The sequence below is a fragment of the Panthera uncia genome (assembly GCF_023721935.1).
Source record: "Panthera uncia isolate 11264 chromosome C1 unlocalized genomic scaffold, Puncia_PCG_1.0 HiC_scaffold_3, whole genome shotgun sequence".
NCBI classification, from domain to species: Eukaryota; Metazoa; Chordata; class Mammalia; order Carnivora; family Felidae; genus Panthera; species Panthera uncia.
In genome coordinates, this window is record NW_026057584.1 from 81,341,880 (window position 1) to 81,366,240 (window position 24,361).

Sequence of the window (24,361 nt, forward strand, 5' to 3'; positions counted from 1 at the left end):
GTTAATTTTGCTTTTGTTTTTTTCTTTAAATCATAGAAGACCTACAAAGCCTTAAAACTTAGGGTGGTATATTTGAATTGAGCATATCCTTTTTACCTTACTTTCCTCCTCAGTAACAAATTTTCATTTGATGTTTTCCCATTGTCTTTTGTCCTTGAAGAATTAGTGATTGCCAGTAGAAACAGCAAATTAGCATTTATTGAGCATGTTTCTTGTGCTTTTTATCTATGTCCTGTACCTTAACTTGTGCTTTTTATCTGTTATCATTTTTATACTAACCCTGTAAGGTAGGCATTGATTCTGTTTATAAATTGGGTAACTATCATACCATGCATTCTTTTCTCCCTACTATTTGATTATTTACTGTTTAATCCTAACTCAAGTAATTTTTTCATTATAGTCCCATCTTCTAGAATTCTTTTCTACTTTCCCTCTATCATATTTCGCTTAGTTACCTCAAAAGCATACTCTTGCTTTTTCCTCTGATTTTGTCTTTTCACATTCTTTTCGATATATGAGACAAATTATAGCTGTTACGTTGAATATATTACTATTAACTTTCAGTACTTGGGCTGCGTAGAATTTCTTTTCTGCTATATTCCATGCAGTGAATTTAGATTTCTCACTAACATAGTTATTTTTATGTGTAGAAGTAAAATTATGTATTAAATAAAATTATGTAAATTATAAGTTAATTATAATTATTAAATTATATTAAGTTAAATTATAAGTAATATTGCTTATTTTGTAACCAATAAATATTGACTGTACATTAGGTAACGTGAGGAAATAAGGACTTTAGTATTTTACTCTTCTCACCCATTTCCAGTATTTGAAGTATATAAGTTGGGAATACAGATCTAGGTAATTTCTTTTCTTTTTTAATCTTGGAATACTTTTTCACATTTATTATATTACAATTATATTTAGAATAATATTTTCATTTTGACTATACTGTATTTGATTCAATCCTTCTGCTCATTTTATATAACCACTATTTTTTTATTCTTGCTTTCTTTATTATGATTTTCCTTTGTGTTTGACTTCAATGCTGTTGGGATAGTTTTAACAAGAGAGCCATGTGATTGGTATGCCTTTGAGCTATTAGAATCTTAAATTCTTAACAATAATATTAACAGTAGAAACACTGAGCAAAGGATATGCACAGAAAGGTCACAGAAAATTAAATACAAATCTGTCTTAAACTTATAAGCATCTTCAATCTTACTTATAAGTAACAAATTTATTTTTTTTATTTTTTTTTTTATTTTTTTTTTTTAACGTTTATTTTTGAGACAGACAGAGACAGAGCATGAACAGGGGAGGGGCAGAGAGAGAGGGAGACACAGAATCTGAAACAGGCTCCAGGCTCTGAGCTGTCAGCACAGAGCCTGACGCGGGGCTTGAACTCACAGACCACGAGATCATGACTTGAGCCGAAGTCGGACGCTTAACCGATCAAGCCACCCAGGCGCCCCAATAAGTAACAAATTTAAAGCATTAGCACTTCTGTCTACCAGGATGACAAAACCTGTAAAATTGCGAACACTAAAATTGTGAACTTATAGGAAAATAGACACATGTTCCTATTGGTAGTATAAATTTACATAACTAGCATAAGAGACAGTATCTAACCACATTACAAATTCATGTGCCCTTTGACTCAGCAACAGCATTCTAGGAATTTGTACTTTTTAAATGATGTATATACACTTACTCATTGCAACAACATTTATTGATAGTGAAAGATGAGAAACAACATAAATGTCCATCAACAATACCAGTTAATAAATGCCGGTTCATCCATCCATATGATAGATTATTATGCATCAGCAAAAAGTAACATTTGTCTGTAGTCCAGAAAAAAAGGGAAGAGGAAAAAATATCCTATTTGTATTGGTTTGTACAGGCATACCTCATTTTACTTTGCTCTGCTGCACTTTGCATATACCGTGTATTTTACAAATTGAAGATTTTTGGCAACGCTTTGTTGAGCAAGTATGTAGGTACCATTTTTCCAACAGCATGTGGTCATTTTGTGTCTCTGTCCCATCTTGGTAATTCTCAAAATATTTCAAACATATTCATTATTATATGTGTCATGGTGATATGTAAACACTGATCTTTGATGTTACTATTATAATTGTTTTGAGGTGCCAGGAACCATGTGCATATAAGATGGCAAACTTAATGGATTGATGTGTTTGTTCTGACTGCTCCACCCAGCGGCCACTCCCCCATCTCTGTCCCTCTCCTTGGGCCTTCCTATTCCCTAAGATACAACAATATTGACATTAGGCAATTAATAACACTACAGTGGCCTCTAGGTGTTTAAGTGAAGGGGAGAGTCACACATTTTAAATCAAAACACTGTAAATCAAAAGGTAGAGGGGCGCCTGGGTGGCTTGGTCGGTTAAGCGTCCAACTTCGGCTCACGTCATGATCTCACGGTCCGTGAGTTTGAGCCCCGTGTCAGGCTCTGTGCTGACAGCTCAGAGCCTGGAGCCTGTTTCAGATTCTGTGTCTCCCTCTCTCTCTGCCCCTCCCCTGTTCATGCTCTGTCTCTCTCTGTCTCAAAAATAAATAAACGTTAAAAAAATAAAAATAAAAAAAAACAAATAAATCAAAAGGTAGAAATGATTGAATTTAGTGAAGAAGGCATGTCAGAACCAAGATAAGCTGAAAGCTAGGCTAGGCCTCTTACACTAGTCAAGCAGTGAATACAAAGGAAAAGTTCTTGAAGGAAATTAAAAGTGCTACTCCAGTAAACACACCAGTAGTGAGAAAGTGAAATAGCCCTATTGCTGATATGGAGAAAGTTTTAGTGGCCTACACATTCCCTTAAGCCAAAGCCTAATCCAGAACAAGGCCTTAATTCTGTTCAGTTGTTCAAAGGCTGAGAGAGGTGAGGAAGCTGCAGAAGAAAAGTTTGAAGCTAGCAGAAGTTGGTTCATGAGGTTTAAGGAAAGCAACACCTCCAAAACATAAAAGTGCAAGCGCTGATGTAGGAAAAGGGAGAATGATGAAACACAGACACATATTCTTGTTACAGTTCCTACCCAGAGGTGATACAGACTGCATCTCCTCACAGTTGCCTGGCCAGAGTGTCACATGCTCATACCTAATTTCAAGAGAGCGAAGAAGTGGATTTCTCCTAGATGCCTAGAAGGGATTGCTAGAAGTATTTGGTGAATGTCTGTGATGTTCACCACAGCTAACTTGTTTTTTGTGTGATTTTTCCCTGACTTGATAGTTGTAGAATTTCTTTATCTTAGCAGTGTAAAAATTTCAGACTATAAGCATAGGTCATAAAAACTGATACTGTATAAACTCCCTTAATATGAATTTAGATCTTTTTTCAGTAAAGGTTAATTTTTTTTCCAGTTTTCATTGTTCTGTTATCTTTGGAAAACACATCATCATACAAATGTTTAAAGATTATTTTTAGATAATGCTTTAATTCTTCAAGAGCTCCATTAGTGATACTCTGAGAAAATGAGATGTAGGAAATCAGTACATTAGACCTATTATTCCATCATAAACTATGCATCTTGAAACAAAGTGGCATTACAACAGAGAAGTTGTATCTCAATGGTGTGTATATTAAAGGGTCTAGCCTAAAAATATAACTTGGGTCGCAAGCAAGCAACTGAATTTATTCTGAACTTCATCTTGGAAGTTTGTCCCTAAAAGCATGGAGAAGGTTCAGAAAAAAAAAGAAGTAGAGTTAGTAAACACTTGTAAAGATGTTTAAATACAAATTGAAACTTTACTCATTTAATTAGTAAATTGGCTAAAATAGACCTATTTTTTACCAAAAAAAAATTTAAACATGTAAGAGAGTTCCCTGTTTTTTTTTCAATATTTATTTATTTTTACTTATTACTTTGTTTTATTTTAATTTACATCCAAGTTAGTTAGCATATACTGCGACAATGATTTCAGGAGTAGATTCCTTAATGCCCCTTACCCATTTAGCCCATCCCCCCTTCCACAACCCTACCAGTAACCCTCTGTTTGTTCTACATATGTAAGAGTCTCTTCTGTTTTGTCCCCCTCCCTTTTTTTATATTATTTTTGCTTCCCTTCCCTTGTGTTCATCTGTTCTGTGTCTTAAAGTCCTCATATGAGTGAAGTCTACGATACTTGTCTTTCTCTGACTAATTTGGCTTAGCATAATACCCTCCAGTTCCATCCATGTAGTTGTAAATGGCAAGATTTCATTCTTTTTGATTGTCGAGTAATACTCCATTGTATATATATGCCACATCTTTATCCATTCATCCATCGATGGACATTTGGAGTCTTTCCATACTTTGGCTATTGTTGATAGTGCACTATAAACATGGGGGTGCATGTGTCCCTTCGAAACAGCATACCTGTATCCCTTGAATAATTACCTAGTAGTGCAATTGCTAGGTTGTAGGGTAGTTCTATTTTTAATTTTTGAGGAACCTCCATACTGTTTTCCAGAGTGACTGCACCAGTTTGCATTACCACCAGCAGCACAAAAGAGATCCTCTTTCTCCGCATCCTCGCCAACATCTGTTGTTGCCTGAGTTGTTAATGTTAGCCATTCTGACAAGTGTAAGGTGGCATCTCATTGTGGTTTTGATTTGTATTTCCCTGATGATGAGTGAAGTTGAGCATTTTTTCGTGTGTCGGTTGGCCGTCTAGATGTCTTCTTTGGAGAAGTGTCTATTCATGTCTTTTGCCCATTTCTTCACTGGATTATTTGTTTTTTGGGTGTTGAGTTGGTAAGTTCTTTATAGATTTTGGATACTAACCCTTTATCTGATATGTCGCTTGCATATATCTTCTCCCATTCCATCGGTTGGCTTTTAGTTTTGCTGCTTGTTTCCTTCACTGTGCAGAAGCTTTTTATTTTGATGAGGTCCCAATAGTTCATTTTTGCTTTTTGTTTCCCTTGCCTCTGGAGACGTGTTGAGTGAGAAGTTGCTGTGGCCAAGATCAAAGAGGCTTTTTGCCTGCTTTCTCCTCAAGGATTCTGATGGCTTCCTGTCATATGGTTAGGTCTTTCATCCATTTTGAGTTTATTTATGTGTATCGTGTAAGAAAGTGGTCCAGGTTCATTCTTCTGCATGTCACTGTCCAGTTTCCTCAGCACCACTTGCTGAAGAGACTGTCTTTATTCCATTGGATATTCTTTCCTGCTTTGTCAAAGATTAGTTGGCCATACAAACGTTTGTGGGTCCATTTCGGGGTTCTCTATTCTGTTCCGTTGATCTGAGTGTCTGTTTTTGTGCCAGAGAGTTCCCCTGTTATAACCATCCCTCCCCCCCACCCCCCACATACACACATACAACTTCCCCTGTTATTAACATCTTCCCTTAGCATGGTACATTTGTAGAAATTCATGAACCAGTATTAATATGTTGTCATTAACTAGCGTCTCATAGTTTTCATGAAGGTTCACTCTTTCTGATGTACAATTCTGAGGATTTTAACATATGCATAGTCATGTGTCCAACATTACAGTGTCATACAAAATAATTTTGCCACCCTAAAAATCCAATGTACTTTACCTATTAGTCTTCCCACCCCCAATCCTTGGCAAGCACTAATTTTCTTATTATCACCACGGTTTTGCCTTTTCCAGAATGTCACAGTTGGAATCATAAAATTAAGAAGATTGGCTTCTTCCACTTACCAGTATGAATTTAAGGTTCCTTCATGTCATTTTATGGCTTGATAGGTCATTCCTTTTAATTGTTTAATAATATTCCTTTGTATAGATGTACCACTATTTATCCATTCACCTATTAAAGGAACTTGATTAGTTCCAATTTTGAGTAGTTCTGAATAAAGCTTTTATAAACACTTGTATGCAGGTTTTTATGTGGACATAATCTTCAACTTAATTGGATAAATACTTGGGAGCAACATTGTTGGATCGTATGGTAAGACTGTTTAGCTTTGTAAGACTGTACTAAGCTGTCTTCCAAAGTGTCAGTACCATTTTGCTTTTTCACCAGCAATTAATAAGAGTTTCTCTTGTTATGCATCCTCATTAGCATTTGGTATTATCGTTGTTTTTAATGTTAGCCATTCTAGTAGGTATGTAGTAGTATCTCAATGCTATTTTTATTTGCAATCTTCTAATTATGTATGATATTAAGTATCTTCATATGCTTATTTTCATCTGTATATCTTTGGTAAGGTATTTTCTGACCATTTTTGAATTGGGTTTATTCATTTCTTATTGATATGTTTTGAGAAGTCTTTGTATATTTTGGATATACCAGCTATGTGTTTTGCAGATACTTTCTCCAAATCTGTGGTTTCTCTTTTAATTCTATTATGAGTTTCCTTGGCAAGCAGTTTTCCCATATCAACTTACCAGTTATTTCTTTCATGGGTTGTGATTTTGGTGTTATATCTAAAACTTCATCACCAAATCCAAGGCCTTCTAGGTTTTTCTCCTATGTGTCCTTCTGGAACTTTTATAGTCGTTGTGTTTTACAGTTGGGTTGGTGATTTATTTTGAGTTAATTTCTTTGAATGGTGTAAGGTCTGTGTCTAAATTCTTTTTCTTTCTTTTTTTTTCTTTTCCTTGTATATGAATGTTTAAATTGTTTCAGCGTTTGTTGACAAGGCCGTCTTTTCTTCACTGAATTACCTTTGCTTCTTTTTCAAAGGTCAGTTGATTGTATTTGTGTCAGTCTGTTTCTGCCTGTCTTGATTACTGTAGCTTTATAGTAAGGCTTAAAGTTAGGCATTGACAGTCTTCCAACTTTGTGTGCTGCTTCAGTACTATTTTGGCTATTCTGGGTACTTTGCCTTTTTATTAACTTTAGAATTTATGTATTTATTTCCAAGTACTGGAATTTTTGTATTCAGTTGTGGGATTTTGTGTTCAATCTATAGATCACAATGGAAAAATTGGTTTCTTAAGTATATTGAATTTTCACATTGATAAACATGGAATATCTTTTCATTTATTTAGGTCTTTCATCAGAGTTTTGTGGTTTTTCTCATATAGATCTTACACATATGTCATTAGATTTATACTAAGTAAATACTTTTGGTGCTAATGTGAGTAGTATGACATTTTTAATTCAGATTCCACCTGCTCATTGCTGATATATACAAAAGCAAATGACTTTGTGTTTTATCTTGTATTGTGCAATCTTGTTGTAATTGATCATTTGTTCCAAAAATTTGTCAATATTTGGGGATTTTCTACAATCATGTCATCTGCAAATGACAGAAAGTTTTTATTTCTTTCCTATTTCCTTTTGTACCTTTTATTTCATTCTCTTGTCTTCCTGCATTTGTCATTCACAGGCTATGTTTAAGCACTGATCATAAAATTAATATTATTCAAAGCCTCTTAATATGAATTTAGGTCTGTTTTCACTGAAGAATAAGTTTATTTTGGGATATTTCTCATTTATTTCTTCTTGTCCTTTCTTAGCATTAGCATATCCAGTTCTTAAGCCTTTGTTCTTATTTCTCTATGTCATTTCTCCATGTTCTTTCTTTTTTTTTTTTCCCCCTCAGCATTCTGCAATATCACCAGCGTGATTTTCTTCACCAGCAGTTCCACACTTTGCTTCTTCTAATGTGATACTGCATTTTAGCTTCTAACAGTCCTTCCTACTTGTCTGCCTCCTTGTCATGTACCTTCTTAGTCTGTTGTTTTGTGTTTATCTAAGTCTGGCTTAAACAGCTCAAAATATTTATTTTCTAAAATACACATTTTCAGTACTAATTAGTCTTTTTCATCAGCTTATGTCCTTTATGTAACATAATTTTTATATAAACTCCCATGTTAGTTTTTTCTATTTATTCAAGGTTAAAGAAGAAGACAGCCATTAAGACATAGTATTTATCACTTAATAAAACAGATTGTTCGTGGTATGCTGACAGTTTGTCCCATTGTTGTTACTTCTCAAACCAGAGAAGCCTGTTCTGGTGCTTTAAAGTCACTTATCAAGTCTGACTTTGCTGGAATAGGGAAGAATCCCATACTTGGTATTCCATTTTGTTATGATTTGACTTATTCCTATTGCACTCCAATATTGAGAGGACAGAGAGCCAAGGAGGATTGTTTAACTTTTGTGATTTGTTGTGTGTGGAGTATCCTGAGACATAAAATAGATGATTTTAGACAAGAACTCTTATTAGTATAACTTTTTAAATGTAAATTTTAATTTAATAAGAATACATTATATTTTTAATTCTCTCTTTGGCCAAACTACTTGAAATACAAAAATTTTAAATCTGCAGTCAACTGATAAAGATAACAGAAAGTTAGTGTGATTTACTGTATCTCAAACATTTTATTGAAAAAATACATGTGGTTCCAAATGACAGATTGTATCCTGGAAAATACTTTTCTATACAGAAATTACTGTAGACAAAGAAACAAGCATGTGGTAACAGTAATAGTAGGTAAGCATAAAAATCCCTGATTGCTGGCAGGTCTAAATGAACTATGCCAGTATGTTTGCAAAATTAATTGTTAGCTACAAAGATTGTGGAAATGGGGTAGCCATCTTTGTTATGGTGGTTGGTGTAATATAATATCAACTAAGTATTTTTAGTATATAATGTAGCTTAAAATATTTGGAAAGATGAAATTGTATACAGTAAAAAATTTACCAGTTACACAATTTGTTAAAAAATTACACAATAGGGGGGCGCCTGGGTGGTTCAGTCGGTTAGGCACCCGACTTTGGCTCAGGTCATGATCTCTCAGTCCGTGAGTTCGAGCCCCACATCGAGCTCTGTGCTGACAGCTCAGAGCCTGGAGCCTGCTTCAGATTCTGTGTCTCCCTCTCTCTCTGACCCTCCTCCGTTCATGCTCTGTCTCTCTCTGTCTCAAAAATAAACGTTAAAAAAATTAAAAAAAAAATTATACAATAGGTAACACACCAGTCAGTTTTAGCAATATGTGGATTTGAACTAAAATTATTTGAAGACACATATGCTAATACATTTAAATTATCATTTCAGATCACACAAACACATCATGTAAAAATTGTGAGCTGATCTAGACAAATAATAAGTTGTTTAAAGTAAATTTAATGGAAAGAATGTTATAAACTTGTTTTAACTCTTTTAAGTTTTTATTTTAACCACCTGGTGCTCATCACAAATGCACTCCTTTATCCCAACAACTATTCTACCTATCCCCCCAACCACCTCCTCTCTGGTAACCATCAGTTGGTTCTCTAAACTTGAGTCTTTTTCATGGTATGCCTCTCTCTCTTTCTCTCTCTTTCCCTTTGCTTGTTTTGTTAACTCAATTCCACATGAGTGAAATCATATGGTATCTGTCTTTTTCTCTGACTTAATTTCACTCAGCATTATCCCTCCATGCATGTCATTGCAAAAGGCAAGATTTGATTCTTTTTTAATGGCTGAATAATATTCCATTGTGTGTGTATACCATGTCTTCTTTATCCATTCATCTATCAATGGACACTTTACTTCCATAATTTGGCAGTTGTAAATAATGCTATATAAACATGGGGTGTGTGTATCTCTTTGAATTAGTGTTTTTGTATTCTTTAGGGAAATATCCACTGGTATATTTGTTGGATTGTAGGTTAGTTCTCTTTTAACTTTTTGAGGAACCTCATATTATCTTTCACAGTAGCTGTACCAATTTGCATTCCCACCAACAGTGCATGAGGGTTCCTTTTGCTCCACATCCTTGCCAGCACCTGTTCTTTTTTTTATTCTAACCATTCTGGCAGGTGTGAAATGATATCTCCTTGTGGTTTTGATTTGCATTTCCTTGATGCTGAGTGATGTTGAGCATCTTTCAATGGGTTTGTTGGCCATCTGTATGTTTTCCTTGGGAAAATATCTGTCTTCTGTCCATTTGTAAATTGGATTATTTGTTTTTGGGGTGTTGGGTTGTATCAGCTCTTTATATATTTTGGATACTAACGCTTTATCAGATATGTCATTTGCAGATATCTTCTCTCATTCAGTAGGTTGCCTTGTAGTTTTGTTGGTTTTCTTCACCATCCAGAAGCTTTACATTTTGATATAGTCCCAATAGTTTATTTTTGCTTTTTTTTTTTTTTTTCCTTGTCTCAGGGGGAGCTATTTAGAAAGAAGTTCCTAAAGGCCAGTGTCAGAGAAATTACTATCTGTGCTTTCTTGTAGAATTTTTACGGTTTCAGATCTCACATTTAGGTCTTTAGTAGATTTTGAGTCTATTTTTGCATATGGTATAAGAGAGTGGTCCAGTTTCATTCTTCTGCATGTTTCTGTCCAATTTTCCCAGCACCATTTTTTGTTTGTTTGTTTCTTAATTTTTTTTAATGTTTTTATTTATTTTTGAGACAGAGAGAGCCAGATCATGAGCAGGGGAGGGGCAGAGAGAGAGGGAGACACAGAATCCGAAGCAGGCTCCAGGCTCTGAGCTGTCAGCACAGAGCCCAACACAGGGCTCGAACTCACAGACTGTGAGATCATGACCTGAGCCGAAGTTGGATGCTCAACCAACTGAGCCACCCAGGTGCCCCCATTTTTTGAAGACATTATCTTTTTCCTTTTGGATATTCTTTCCCACTTTGTCGAAGATTAATGGACCATATAATTGTGGGTTTATTTCTGGGTTTTCTATTCCATTGGTCTGCATGTCTATTTTTGTGCCAGTACCATACTGTCTTGATTACTGCAGCCTTGTAATGTAACTTGAAGTCTGGAATTGTGATGCCTCCAGCTTTGCTTTTAAGATTGCTTTGGCTATTTGGGGTCTTCTGTGGTTGCATAGACAATTTAGGATTATTTGTTCTAGCTCTGTTAAAAATGCTTAGTATTTTGACAGGAACTACATTAAATGCATATTGCTTTGGGTAGTTTAGACATTTTAACAGTATTCTTACAATCCATGAGCATAGAATGTCTTCCTATCTCTTTGTGTCCTCTTCATTTTCTTTCATCAGTGCTTTATAGTTTTCAGGGACCAGATTTGTCACCTCTTTGGTTATGTTTATCCTAGATATCTTACTCTTTTTGGTGCAATTGTAAATGGTATTGTTTTCTTAATTTCTCTTTCTACTGCTTCGTATAGAAATGCAATGGAGATCTGTACATTGATTTTATATCTTGCCACTTTACTGACTTCATTTATTTTAGCAGCTTTTTGTTGGAGTCTTTTGGGTTTTCTATATAGAGTATCATGTCATCTGCAAATAAGTGAAAAGTTTTACTGCTTCCTTACTGTTTTGAATGCCTTTTATTTCTTTATATTTTCTGATTGCTGTGGCTAGGACTTCCAGTAGTATGTTGAATACAAGTGTTGAATACAAAGACATCTTTTGTGTTGTTCCTGACCTTAAGGGAAAGGCTTTCAGTTCCTCCTCTATTTTATGTTTAGGTATGTTTCCTCTAAACCTACTTCATTGAGGGTTTTTATCATGAATAGATGTTGTACTTTGCCAAATGCTTTCTCTGCATCTACTAAAATAATCATATGGTTCTTATTCTTTATCTTATTGATGTGCTGTATCATGTTGATTGATTTGCAAATAGTGAACCGCCCTTGCAACCCAGCATTAAATCCCGCTTGATTGTGGTGAATAATTTTTTTTAATGTATTGTTGGATTCTGTTTGCTGGTATTATGTTGAGAATTTTTGCATCTGTATTCATCAGAGATCTTGGCCTGTAGTTGTTTTTGTGATGTCTTTATCTAGTTTCGGTGTCAGGATAATGCTGTCCTCATAGAATGAATTTGAAGTTTTCCTTCCTTTTTTATTTTTTGGAATGTTTGAGAAGCATAGGTATTAACTGTTCTTCAAATGATTGTAGAATTTGAGAAGCCAAGTGGCTCTGGACTTTTGTTTCCTGGGAGTTTTTTTGATTACTGATGTAATTTTCTCACTGGTTATTAGTCTGTTCAAATTTTCTGTTCTTCCTGTGTCAGTTTTGGTAGGTTACATGTTTCTAGGAATTTACCTATTTCTTCTAGGCTGTCCAATGTTGGCATGTAGTTTTTCATATTGTTCTATGAATGTTTATATTTCTGTGGTGTTTGTTATTTCTCCTCTCTCGTTTTTGATTTTATTTATTTGGTTTTTTTCTTTTTTTTTTTTTTTTTCCTGGTAAGTGTGGCTAGAGGCTTACCAGTTTTATCATTTTTTTCCCCCAAAGAACAAGCTCTTGGTTTCATTGATCTGTTCTATTGTTTTTTTGGTTTCTATATCATTTATTTCTGCTCTAATCTTTATTATTTCCTTCCTTTGCTGGTTTTAGGTTTTTTTGTTCTTTTTAGCTCCTTTAGGTGTAAGATTATTTACTTGAGATTTATCTTGCTTCTTGAGGTAGGCCTGTAGGCTCATATTGCTATAAACTTCCCTCTTAAAACTGTGTCCCACAGGTGTGAACCATTATATTTTCATATTTATTTGTTTCCATGTGCTTTTTTATTTCCTTCTTTGATTTCCTGGTTGACCCATTCATTGTTCAGTAGCATGTTAGTTAACCTCCATGTATTTGTGGTTTTCTGAGATTTTTTTCTTTGTGGTTGACGTATAGTTTCATAATGTTGTTTTCATAAAAGATACACGGTATGACTTTAATTTGTTGAGGCTTGTTTTGTGGCCTAATATTTGGAGATCTGTTTTGGAGAAAGTTCCATGTGTGCTTGAGAAGGATGTGTATTCTGCTATTTTTGGATGGAATGTTAATATATCTGCTAAATCTTTCTGGTCCAATGTATCATTCCAAGTCATTGTCCTTGTTGATTTTCCGTTTAGATGATCTGTACATTGATGTCAGTGGGGTGTTAAAGTCCCCTACTGTTGTATTATTATTGATTCATTCCTTTATGTTTGTTATTAAATGTTTTATGTATTGGAGTGCTCCCATGTTGGATGTGTAAATATTTACAATTATTATAGTCTATTGGATTGTTCCCTTAATTGTTACATAGTGTCTTTCTTGGTCTCTTGTTAACAGTCTTTGATTTAAAGCCAATATAAGTATTGCTACTCTGGCTTTCTTTTGACATCCATTTACATGATAAATGTTTCTCCATCCCCTCACTTTCAATCTGCAGGTGTGTTTAGGTCTAAAATGTGTCTCTTGTACACATCATATAGATGGGTCTTGGGGTTTTTTGTCCATTCTGTTACCCTCTGTCTGTTTATTGGAGTCTTTAGTCCATTTACATTCATTTACATTTACATTGGAGTTTTTAGTCCATTTACATTCAAAGTTATTATTGATATGCGTTTGTTGCCGTTTTATTACTTGTTCTGTGGTTGTTTCTGAAGATTTTCTGATTTTTTCTTTTCTCTCTCATGGTTTGCTGATTTCTTTAATGATATGTTTGGATTTCTTCTCTTTATTCTTTGCATATTTATTAGTGGTTTTTGATTTGTGGTTACCATTAGGTTTGTATATAACATCTTCGGCATAGAGCAGCCTGTATACAAGTTGATGGTTGTTTAAGTTTGAACCCATTCTTTACTCTTCGTCTCCCCATGTTTTAGGTATGTGGTGTCATATTTTATATCCTTTCATTTTGTGAATTCCTTTACTGATTTTTTTTTTTACAGGAATATTCATTTTTACTATTTTTGTGTTTCCTACCTTCATGCTGTCATTTTGGTCTTCCTTTATTTACACTCAAAGAGACCCCTTTAATATTTTCTGCAGGGCTGGTTTAGTGGTCATGAACTCCTTTAATTTTTGTTTGTCTGACAAACTCACTCTTTCCTTCTATTCTGATAGCCTTGCAGGAAAGAGTATTCTTGGCTGCAGATATTTCCCATTCAGCAGTTTGCATATAACATGGCACTCCTTTCTGGATTGGAAAGTTTCTGCTGAAAAATTCTCTGGTAGCCTTATGGTATTTCCTTTGTATATAACTGTCTATCTTTATCTTGTCACTTTTAATATTTTTTCCTTTACCACTGTATTTTCCCATTTTAATTACATATGTCTTGGTGTGGATCTACTTTTGTTGCTTTTGTTGGGGTTTCTTTGTGCCTCCTAGATCTGGATATCTGTTTCCTTCCCCAAATTAAGGAAGTTTTCAGCTATTATTTCTCCAAATAAATTCTTTACTCCCTTTTCTCTGTGCTCCTGGGACTCCTGTAATATGAATGTTATTACATTTGATGGAGACATTGAAATTCTCTACATTTGTTCTCATTTTCCATAATTCTTTTTTCTTTCTTTTGTTCAGCTTGATTATTTTCCATTACTCTGTCTTCTGGGTCATTAATTAGTTCCTCTTCTTCCAGCCTGCAGTTTATTCCATCAAGCATGTTTCTCATTTCATTTATTGAGTCCTTTTTCTGTGCTGTGTTACTTCTTATCTCTGTGTTAATGGTCTCATTGATGTGCTCCACTCTTTTCTCAAGTCCGGTAAGTATACTTGTAATCATTGCTTTAAATTTTCTTTTATCTGTTTCACTTAGGTTTTTTGCCATGTCCTTGTCCTGTTATCTCATTTGGGAGAAATTCTTCTGTCTTCCCATTTTGTATAAGTCTCAGTGTCTATGTGTGAGGGAAGTCAGCTACTTCTCCTATTTTTGAGGGCAATGGCTTTATGAAGAAGAGGTCCTGTGGTGCCCTGTAGTATAGTGTCCCTTCTTCCCCAGGACCTGGCACTTCCAGCAATGCTAAGTGTACTCTGCTGTTGTGTGGTCCTGATAGTTTTATGCTTCAGGGCAGTCATCTACAGATGCCTATTGTGGGCAGTGTTTGGTCCCTGCCCTGAATGTAGTGCATTTTAACTAAATGTGTTCTGGTCTGCTTTGTGAAATAACCTGTCACCACCATCACCTAAACTGCAGCTTTGCAAAACTTACCAGATAGGAGCCATAGTATTGGCACGGGTTTGGGCCAGTCTTGTAGGAGAGGGGGCCTGCCATGCTGTGACCTAGGCAAGAGTGACTAGGAAGGTTGTTTTCCCCAGATTGTGAGGGGGTGGGTGGGGCTTGGTGTAAGCAAGTTAGGTAATGAGTGTGGGCCCAAGACTGTTTTTTGCTGGTAGCTCTGTATTCTGACAGGCAGGTGAGGTAATTGGTACCTGCCAGTTCCTTTTTACCTGGAGGTCTCTCTCTCTCTCTGAATGCCCTCACTCTGGAACATTCTCAGAGAGGAGTAGCTAACCTCCCTACAGTGTGCCCCGGGCACTATCCAGATTGGTTTTTGCAAGCTGTGTCCATAGGCTGTTTGCCCAGCCTTCTCTCCAAGAGCAGTCCCAGTGTCCCAGTCCCAGCTTTCCCTGAGCCAAGCATGCTGACCTTTAGAACTCCAGGCTTTAAGCCCCACTGGTTGCAAGAACTCAAGAAATTCAGGCCCTCTCACTTTCCAAGCCAATTGCTGTGGGGATTCATTTCCTGTATACTTCCCTATGTGTTAGCCTGTCTCTTGCCCTTCTCCAGATGGTAACTTCCTCCCTACCCCATTGGCTACGATACATTTTTCTCCCAAGTTGATTCTCCATACTTCCTACCTCCTTTGATGTAGCCTCCTCTCTACCTTTATTTGTGGAGGGTTTTTTTTTTTTTTTTTTTTTTGCCAGTTTTCAGGTTGATTTCTGGGGTATTTAGGATGATTTGATTGTTAGAGATATGAAGTTTGTATTACCTGGGGACGAACTCTCACGATAGACTCATACTTAATCTAAAGGCCAAGAAGTGCCACCTCATTTTCTAATGGTTCTCTATAAAGAATGTCACTTCTTACTAGGCTTTATTTCATAGTATGTCACTTAATATTTTGAGATTATCCCTTTTTTAGAGGACTTAGTTTAACTATGATCTGACATAGAGTTCCATTTGTTTTTAAAACAGTACAGATATACCAGAATGGCTAGTATGTTTGATACCATATTGTGAAACTTAATAATTTAAAATGATATTTACTTCTTCCTATTTCACAAAGATGTTGTAGTGACAAATAGAATATTGCAAATACAAATAGTATTTTGTTTTTCAAAATGGCTTACCAGTTGTTCCATTGGTTTTTTTTGTTTTTTGAATAATTCTTTTGTCCTCAGTAAATTTTGATACCAACTTTAGTAATTTAATTTTGTATACACAGCCTATTTTGGGCGACCATTTATTTTGTAATAGTCCTTTCTATTTTAATATTAGGAGTAGTCCTTCATCATTGCTCTTCCTTTTAAAAGCTTTTTTGCTTTTCTTAGTTGTGTTCATTTTTAAATTTAAAAAAATGAATGCAATATTAATGTGAAGAGATGTATATTATATTGCAGTGTAATTGTGATATCACAAGTCAAAAGAATAGAGAATAGAAAGTATGTGGCATAGGAATCTGTAGTTATACAAATCCGAAACTTTATAATTAAAACAGTTTAAGATGGTATAACACTTTGTGAGTGTATTTTTAGTAGTAATTATATTAGTAGTAGTAATTTTCTTATTACAAGCTCTACGTTTCTTTAATAGGGTCTTTTTCTGTGTACGGTAGTGTCCTCTCACCCATAGGGCATACATTTCAAGACTCCAGTGAATGACTGAAACCACGGAGATAGTAACACACCCTATATGTACTGTTATTTTTTATGCATATATACCTTTGGGAACGTGTAATGTATAAATAAGGCACAGTAAGAGATAAAAAATAAATAGTAATAAAATAGAATAGTTATAACAAATACAGTGAGTTATTTCAGTGAGGTGTCTCTCTCAAAGTATCGTTTTGTCCTTTATTTACCCTTGTGATGATGTAAGATGATAAAATGCCTACATGATGAGATTAGGTTAGGTGAATGATGTAGGCATTTTTATGTAACATTAGGCTACTATTGACCTTTTGACCATAACGTCAAAAGGAGGATTCATCTGCTTCCACACTAATGGAAATTGAAACTGTGGATGAGGGATGGGTACTATACCTAGCAACTAACAGAGGGGCCATCTCTTTTTCAGGTTATCCTCTTGGTAGTTTTTACTTTTCCAGTTGTTATTTCATGGTAACATACAGAGTAGTTAACAGTATTTCATAGAAATCGATATATTGATTGGGGTTGATTTTTGTAGTCATTTGATACAAGTGACTTAATGTGACTTAACAGACAAATATGTCTTTGTAAACTTGAGGGTTGTTTTTATTTCATGGTAACATACAGAGTAGTTAACAGTATTTCATAGAAATTGATATATTGATTGGGGTTGATTTTTGTAATCATTTGATACATGTGACTTATGTGACTTAACAGACAAATATGTCTTTGTAAACTTGACGGTTGTTTATAAACATTTATTAGTTTGGGGAGATGATTGAGAGAGTGTGACATCAGTCTTGTCTCTGGCATCTTGAGTCGGACATTAGATGTTCTACTTAAACCTTTCTTTTATCTGAATAATGTGCAAATTTATTTGTTTCAAATGATATTTTTATTATGTTCTGTTTCTATTATTCATAGTTTAAAAAAATACAAGCTTATGATTTTTATCTAAATATTCCATAAACTTTTTTTAATACCACTTAGTTAATAAACCATGCTTTGAAAGAACTAATGGAAATAGAAGAAGTGAGTGAGAATGTATTACAAGTTCACCTAAATGGTAAGTATGTCATAATTTTGCCATTGGAAATGATATAAGCCATGTGAGCTTTTTATAATACAAAACCTAATTTACCTAAAATGTTTAAAGGTGGATGACAATTATATTTTAAAAACATGATTCATGTTTAACAACTTCCACTTTAAAGTACCGTATGCATTATTTTTAGAAACTAAAATAATAATAATAATAATAATATATAAAGGAGGCACATAAGGACTCTTGTTTTTTGTCTTTCTTTTCTTAAAATAAAAGAATCCCGAGGTAGATAGTTCTTTAAGTCTACCACATCTTCATTGCTGTGCTTCAAAAAGGAAGTAATGTAAACAAACAGGCTTTTGACTTTTTTCTTTTTAGTTAAATTTAAAAAGCGTTAGAAAACTTACTTGACTGGAAAATAACCTGTGCTCTATCAAATAAATATTTCATTTTAATTAAATATTTTTAAATGGACTTTATTTCAGGACTGCTGCAGATCAATGATAAAATTGCCCTAAAGGAAATCACAAGACAGTTAAATCTGGAAAATGTAGTTGGAGATAAAGTTTTTGTAAGTATCGTTTCTATTCCTTTATTAAATAGGCTTTAATGTTTGCATGGCATAGATATTTTTATATTTTTGAAAGACTAGGGCAGGTTCAGAGATTCTAAATTGAAATCTGAAATATTCTTGTCATAAAAAAGTATAATGTTCTAGGATGCATTTATTCATATCTTTATATTTAGATTTTTTTAAGTAGATCACACTATAAAATAGTCAAGAAATCCGTGTTTCTGTAGATATTATCTGAGTTTGTTTCTTTACATGTTAAGAGAAATATCTTGATTCTCTGTCCTTGGAGGTAGATTAATACATTTTTTAAAGTACTACACTCTAGCAGTCTGTTTTTAGTCTTTCGAGACTTGGGTAGCTAGGTGTAATGGAAAATGTGCTGAATTTGAAGCTATGAAATGTGGATTTGAGCCTTGTCTTGAAACTATTGACTACATGGCCATCATGGCTAGTATCTCTGAAGTTGAGATTTCTCATCTGTGTTAAATGTGCATTATCTTCTCATACTTCACAGATTTATTCTAAAGACAAAAGGGCGCATTGAACATAATTTATATTTGAAAAATGCTGGGTTTGTGATGTACTATACAAATTTCAGTTATCTCTTACAAATGTCAGTTATCTCTTACTATTAAAATGTTTTCAGAAACTTATTTATACCTCATTATTGTAGCAGCTTGGAATCTCAGGATTGGTGAACATCAGTTACTTAAATGAAACTGATCAGCAGTGTTCTGGAACTTTTATTAAAATGTTTACCCTATCACTTTATTTATAGGGTTCAAGAGAAACATTAATTTATAGCTACCTTAACTTTCATAATGAAATGACTACCTCTCCTACTGCTTACTCAATTAAAGTGGGTTGTATACATCCCAGGTTCATTTTCTGCTCACTGGTGATCATACAGTACTATCACTCTAAAATGTATACTCTTTTCTGCAATGGCATAGCCATAGTTGTAAGCCTCTTTCATAATTACTTATAAAAAGTTGAGCCAATCATGTGTTATCCTTCTACACTGTCTACAGGTTCATAATGCCCCTTCTATAAGTCTAATGTTCTGTCTCCTGTTAAGACTGTACTGTTGAATACAGTGGCCTACCTGATCAAGGAGATTTACTATTAGGTAGGCTCAGTTTGGCCTTCGGTTTGCAATCGATGTAGACTGGTGTTTCTAACTTTCCTAAATGGACCTATTCATATTGGATTCATAGGAATTGATTAAAAAGTCACCGTTGTTTAACATCCTGGGTCATTACTTTTGTTATAGCATCACATAAAGACATTATTTAACTTCTACATTATATAGATCAGTCACCTGAGGCAAACAATATATTTAGCTTACCTAAGGTCATAAAATGACAAAGGCTGGACATTAAGAACCTAAGTCACTTAACTGAACCCAGAGTCTTTCTGTTTTGATATACTTAGAGCAAATTTCTATATTCCTGTAAATGTATATGGATATCTATATACAATACATTATATGTATTCATATAAGGATATTCTTATATGTGCATATGTATTTATATAATGATAAACTTAATGTCAGGTATAGCTGTGTTTAAAAAGAAGGAGGGTGACATTTGGGTGGCTCCTTTGGTCGGGCATCCAACTCTTGATTTTGGCTCAGGTCATGATCTCCCAATTTGTGGGATTAAGCCCCAAATCAGCCTCAGCACTGACAGCACAGAGTCTGCTTGGGATTCACACACACTCTCTCTCTCTTAAAAATAAATAAATAAACTTTAGAAAAAAGACTAACAACGTTTGAATAACTTTGGCTACTGACTTACCCACAGCCTGTGAGCCTTTATTTATATTATGGTAAATACCTCTTGCCCTACCTGTCTTGGAAATAATGTTGATTTGACAACATGCAATTATAGTAAAATATGTGCAAGTTCTTAAAAACCTATTATGCTATTTTGTATCAGTTCTCTCAAAATTGGGAAACAAGTGGATTTCTTTTCTCTGCTATGTCTTTGCAAATTTAAAGTTGGTTTTTTATTTAAATCAAAAAATCTGAATAATGTAAAAATTAATGACTTAAATGAAAAAATATTTTAAAGGGCCTTTATCCACAAGCTGGAACATCAGGGTAATGCATGTGCTACTCTCTTAATTTCCATGTAGAATATATTTAAGTTTTATCCAAAAATGTTTTGGCTGTGTTCCAAGTAAACAGCCAAATTTGATATGATATATACACATTCTATGATATGCTCTTGAATAGGTAAAAACAATTATAGTATGGAATATTTGAGGCAAATTTCTTCTCCCATTTCCTTTTGGATCTGATTTAAATTCATGGGCATTTTTTAATGTTCAAATTAATCTGAGACTGGCAAGAGCTTAATGTATTTGAAGTACAATGGAGTTTTAGTTCTCTGACTGTATTTAGAATATAGCAAGTCTTAAAAACAACCTTTAAAGTTAACATTTTTACAGATTTTATCTGGAAAATGCAAAATTGTAAACATGATAGAGTAATGCCGTTTTCAACACTATGCCATCCCTGCTTCAACATTTTAAGTTTTTATTGATGCACATAGAAATATCCAGCTCAGAATCTGACTGCTGACTAATTTGAATCTAGAAAAAAATAGATACATAATGCCTGTATAATGTCCAAATATCATAGTCCTCTTTTATTCTTTATTTCATTAAACTTTTAGTCATGGTGTCTATTTTTGTTGTTCAGGGAAGCTTTGCTGAAAACCTTTCATTTCTTCTGGAAGCTTTGAAAAAAGGTAAATATTAGCATATTTAACACCATCTGAAGATATCACCTACAGTATATCACTGATACAGATGGACGTAATTTTGTATAAGATTAAAATAATTTTCCATATTGTATAACCTGTATCTTTTCACTTACTTAACGGTGTGTTGTGAACATCTTTCTGTGTCGGTAATTAGTGAGCTACACCATCATTTTTATGGTTCTCATATATTCTGTTTTATAACTTAATTATGCTCCAAATATATTAAATTGGGTTCTTAATCACCAGTTCTGGACATTCTAACTTTGTACAATTAGGAAGAAATGCTTAAATTGTCATTTGGATTTTTCCTGGGGTAAATTTTAGTGAGTAGAATTCTTGATCAAACTGTACCACATTTAAAAGTATAAATATAACCAAACTACCTTGGAAGTTCTATTTTGTAAACATATTTGAGAGTACCTTTTCCTTCACAACTTTTATTCAAAGTTATTATTTTTCATGTTTGCCTAAGAGAAAAAAATACATCTCTTAGTTTAATATGCATAATGTTGGTGTTAATGATGCTCACCACTTCATACTTTTATTGGCCACTGATATTTTTTGGTTTGTGTATTTCCTGTTGGTTCTTTTGCCTTATTTTGGTGATGTTTATCTCATACTCATTCATGAAAATTCTTGCACTTATTTTTCTCTTAAATTTGGTTTGGACTTTTCTGCTGAAGTTTTAAATTTTTTACATAGTCGAAATTTTTGTCTTCAGATTTTGAAGACATCTAGTTAATGTTTTCATCTAATACATATAATCTGGTGAGAACTTATTTTGATAAGGTGTAAAGTTGAGATGTGACCTTGTATAAACCACTTTTCCCCATTGATTTGTAATGGCATATTTTATCAAATACTAAATTTCTATATTATATAGGTTTGTTTATAAGACTTTTTAAGTAGTCCTCGGGCTTTTCATGCCATTTAGGTTTCTGTATATGTTTTATTATCTGTTAAATGTCCTCTTATCATATTTTCTTTTCACTTGTGTATGTAAATATAAAGCTGTAAACTTTAAGGTAATAGTGATTCGTCTGTTAAAGTAGTTTCCCTCATTGTAATGAGAAAAATGAATTCACAGAGTCATGTTGAACTTTCCCTATTGTTGAAATATTAAAATTGTCAGGGCAGGGCTCAAAAAGGAGTTAAAAGTGGCTTTGGTTGAATTTCATAATTTAACAATTTATTTGTAAAAATTTTAAGCACCTGGGAAAATGCACTTTGTATTTCTGCTAACTAAACAAGTCTCTTTTGAAGCAAAAGTTTTGTTCATAAGTTAGTTGCTCCCTTTATTATTAATCCCAAAGTGTTTTGGACTATGTAGGTGTTAAGAGATCCTTGTCAATTTTTTGATGGTAAAAGATTATGTTTCCGTAATTTAAAAAATAATGGCATAATCACTTAAATAATTCTTGAGTTTTTTATTAGTAAACTAGAATCTGGTAATTAGACTGTGAACTACTTGAGGGCAGTAAGGGCTATCTTGTCATGTGAATAATTTTTTGTTGAATAAATGTACATGCACTGTTAAGTATCCTACCCAAAGTAGGTTTTTCAGTATGTATTTGTTGAATTGAGTTTCAACAACTAAAATGTAGTGAATAATTTGGAAACTTAAGAAAGGTTGATATAATTGCTTATTAATATAAAACTCTTATTTTATCTTAGGTGACAGGTCTAGTAGTTGCCCAGTGATCTTCATATTAGATGAATTTGATCTTTTTGCTCATCATAAAAACCAGACACTCCTTTATAATCTTTTTGACATTTCTCAGTCTGCACAGACTCCACTAGCAGTTATTGGTCTTACATGTAGATTGGTAAGTTATTCTTTCTATTAAAAAATTGATTATAATATTTAGATAATTAAAGCTTAATTAGTGATGTAGTCACTTATGTAGGTGATTATATTAAGCATTTCTTTCAAATGTGTTTTATCAGTGCCTTGTGCATTTATCCTACTTTTCAGCTCAGATTGAAGGAAACAATTATTCACACATACTCATAAACTAATACCTCCCTCTCTCCAGTGGAATCACTGAATGAAAATGCGAAGTCAGATTACGCTAGTATAATTTCTACATTAGCAAGTAAACAGACAATGAAATAATCTTACCATCATGTTATAAAAATTGCTAATTACTTTTATATTTAAGATTCATTCTGTATTTTGATAATGCTTGGAATTGAGTAAAAATGATACTATCCCCTCCTTGTAAGTACACATCTTGAGAAATGGAAGGGATTACTTCTGTCAAGATGTCAGAGTAGATAGTGGCTTCTTTGCTTTTTTGGGGGGATTTTAGAATGATTGTAACCATAGTCTCATTGTTGCTATCACATTACTTTGTGAAGACTACATGTTGAACCCTATGTACCTTCAGATGGCTACACAGGCCTTTTTTTATCTTCTTTTACATTATAAACTTTATTACTGAATTCAGATAAAACTGGTACTTACGGGTCATCTCTCTTCTCATGCTCTGGCTGCCGTGAGTCTGTTGTTTTCATCCTTCTTTTCCCTCCTGCATTCTTGGTAGCCTTGTATCAGGCTCATTTACTTCTTTTTCTTTCCTGCAGCTGTTTTTTTTTTTTTTTTTTTTTTTAACACTTTTATAAGGTTTTTTTTTTTTTTTTTTTTTCCTCCGGCTTTTTTTTTTTTTTTTTTTTTTTTAGAACAGTGAAATGCTTTAAGTCATCTTTCAACAGTCCTCCTGCCAGTGCTGTTTTTCTGTGTAGTGTCTTCCTCTGTTTTCTTTTCCCGGTGCTCTAGAGCCTATGATATATGCCTTCATAATAAGCCTCCCTCATAGAACATCTGCCAGGTCTTTATTGCTCCTTGCCAAAAGCAGCAGTTATACCACAGGAGTTAAGGAAGCATCTTCTTGCTAAAAAAAAAAACAACAAAAACAAAAAAACCAAAAAACTCTTTGGGTAGAAGAAGCAGTGGCAAATGTTATTGACCCAATGAAGGACCAAATAAAGAATCATCTGCTCCCTAGCAGTGTTATCTTAGGCCTTTAAAAATTCTATGTGTATAATTCTCCAACTATGCAGTTCACTTCTAAGTATATCCATATGTCCATGTTTATAGGAAAAAAGTCAAAAGATGGGTGGATTAGTGAGTTTGCCAGCAAACAACCTCTTCCCTGTGGAAGTATTTCTTTTTTGGTACTATCCCCTTTATTCCCACATTGCCAGCTTCTGTCATTACTCTCCACCACTAAAATACCTTTTACTTCTACCTCTTTCTTTTCATTCCCAAGTTCAAGCTCTTAATTATTGGTTGTATAGAGTGTTGTTTCCACTACCTTTCAGGCACCTACCTATATGGATGATCTAGAACTACTCCTTAATAGAAAATAAATTTATAATACTGCTGTTTCTGAACATAACTTTCGTCTCTTTTAATTATGCTGGCACTTAACCTATTAACATTCCAGGTTTTTTATTCACCTTCTCCCTTCTAAACCCGAGTTATTAAGTCTTTCC

General features: G+C 33.9%; 1 protein-coding gene across 13 annotated transcripts in view; it reads left to right on the plus strand.

Moving 5' to 3' along the window:
* Positions 1 to 24,361, plus strand: part of ORC4 (origin recognition complex subunit 4) — an 81,168-nt gene that overhangs the window by 41,535 nt on the left and 15,272 nt on the right. For 11 of the 13 annotated variants that reach the window (XM_049616152.1, XM_049616157.1, XM_049616153.1 and 8 more), the window contains 4 exons: positions 17,464 to 17,539; positions 18,004 to 18,089; positions 20,800 to 20,848; positions 22,538 to 22,689. In XM_049616152.1, the coding sequence (XP_049472109.1) occupies positions 17,464 to 17,539; positions 18,004 to 18,089; positions 20,800 to 20,848; positions 22,538 to 22,689 (363 nt within the window). Of the gene's footprint in view, positions 1 to 776; positions 865 to 5,852; positions 5,922 to 17,463; positions 17,540 to 18,003; positions 18,090 to 20,799; positions 20,849 to 22,537; positions 22,690 to 24,361 lie in introns of all 13 variants that reach the window. The other 2 variants (XM_049616161.1, XM_049616160.1) reach the window with 2 other exon arrangements.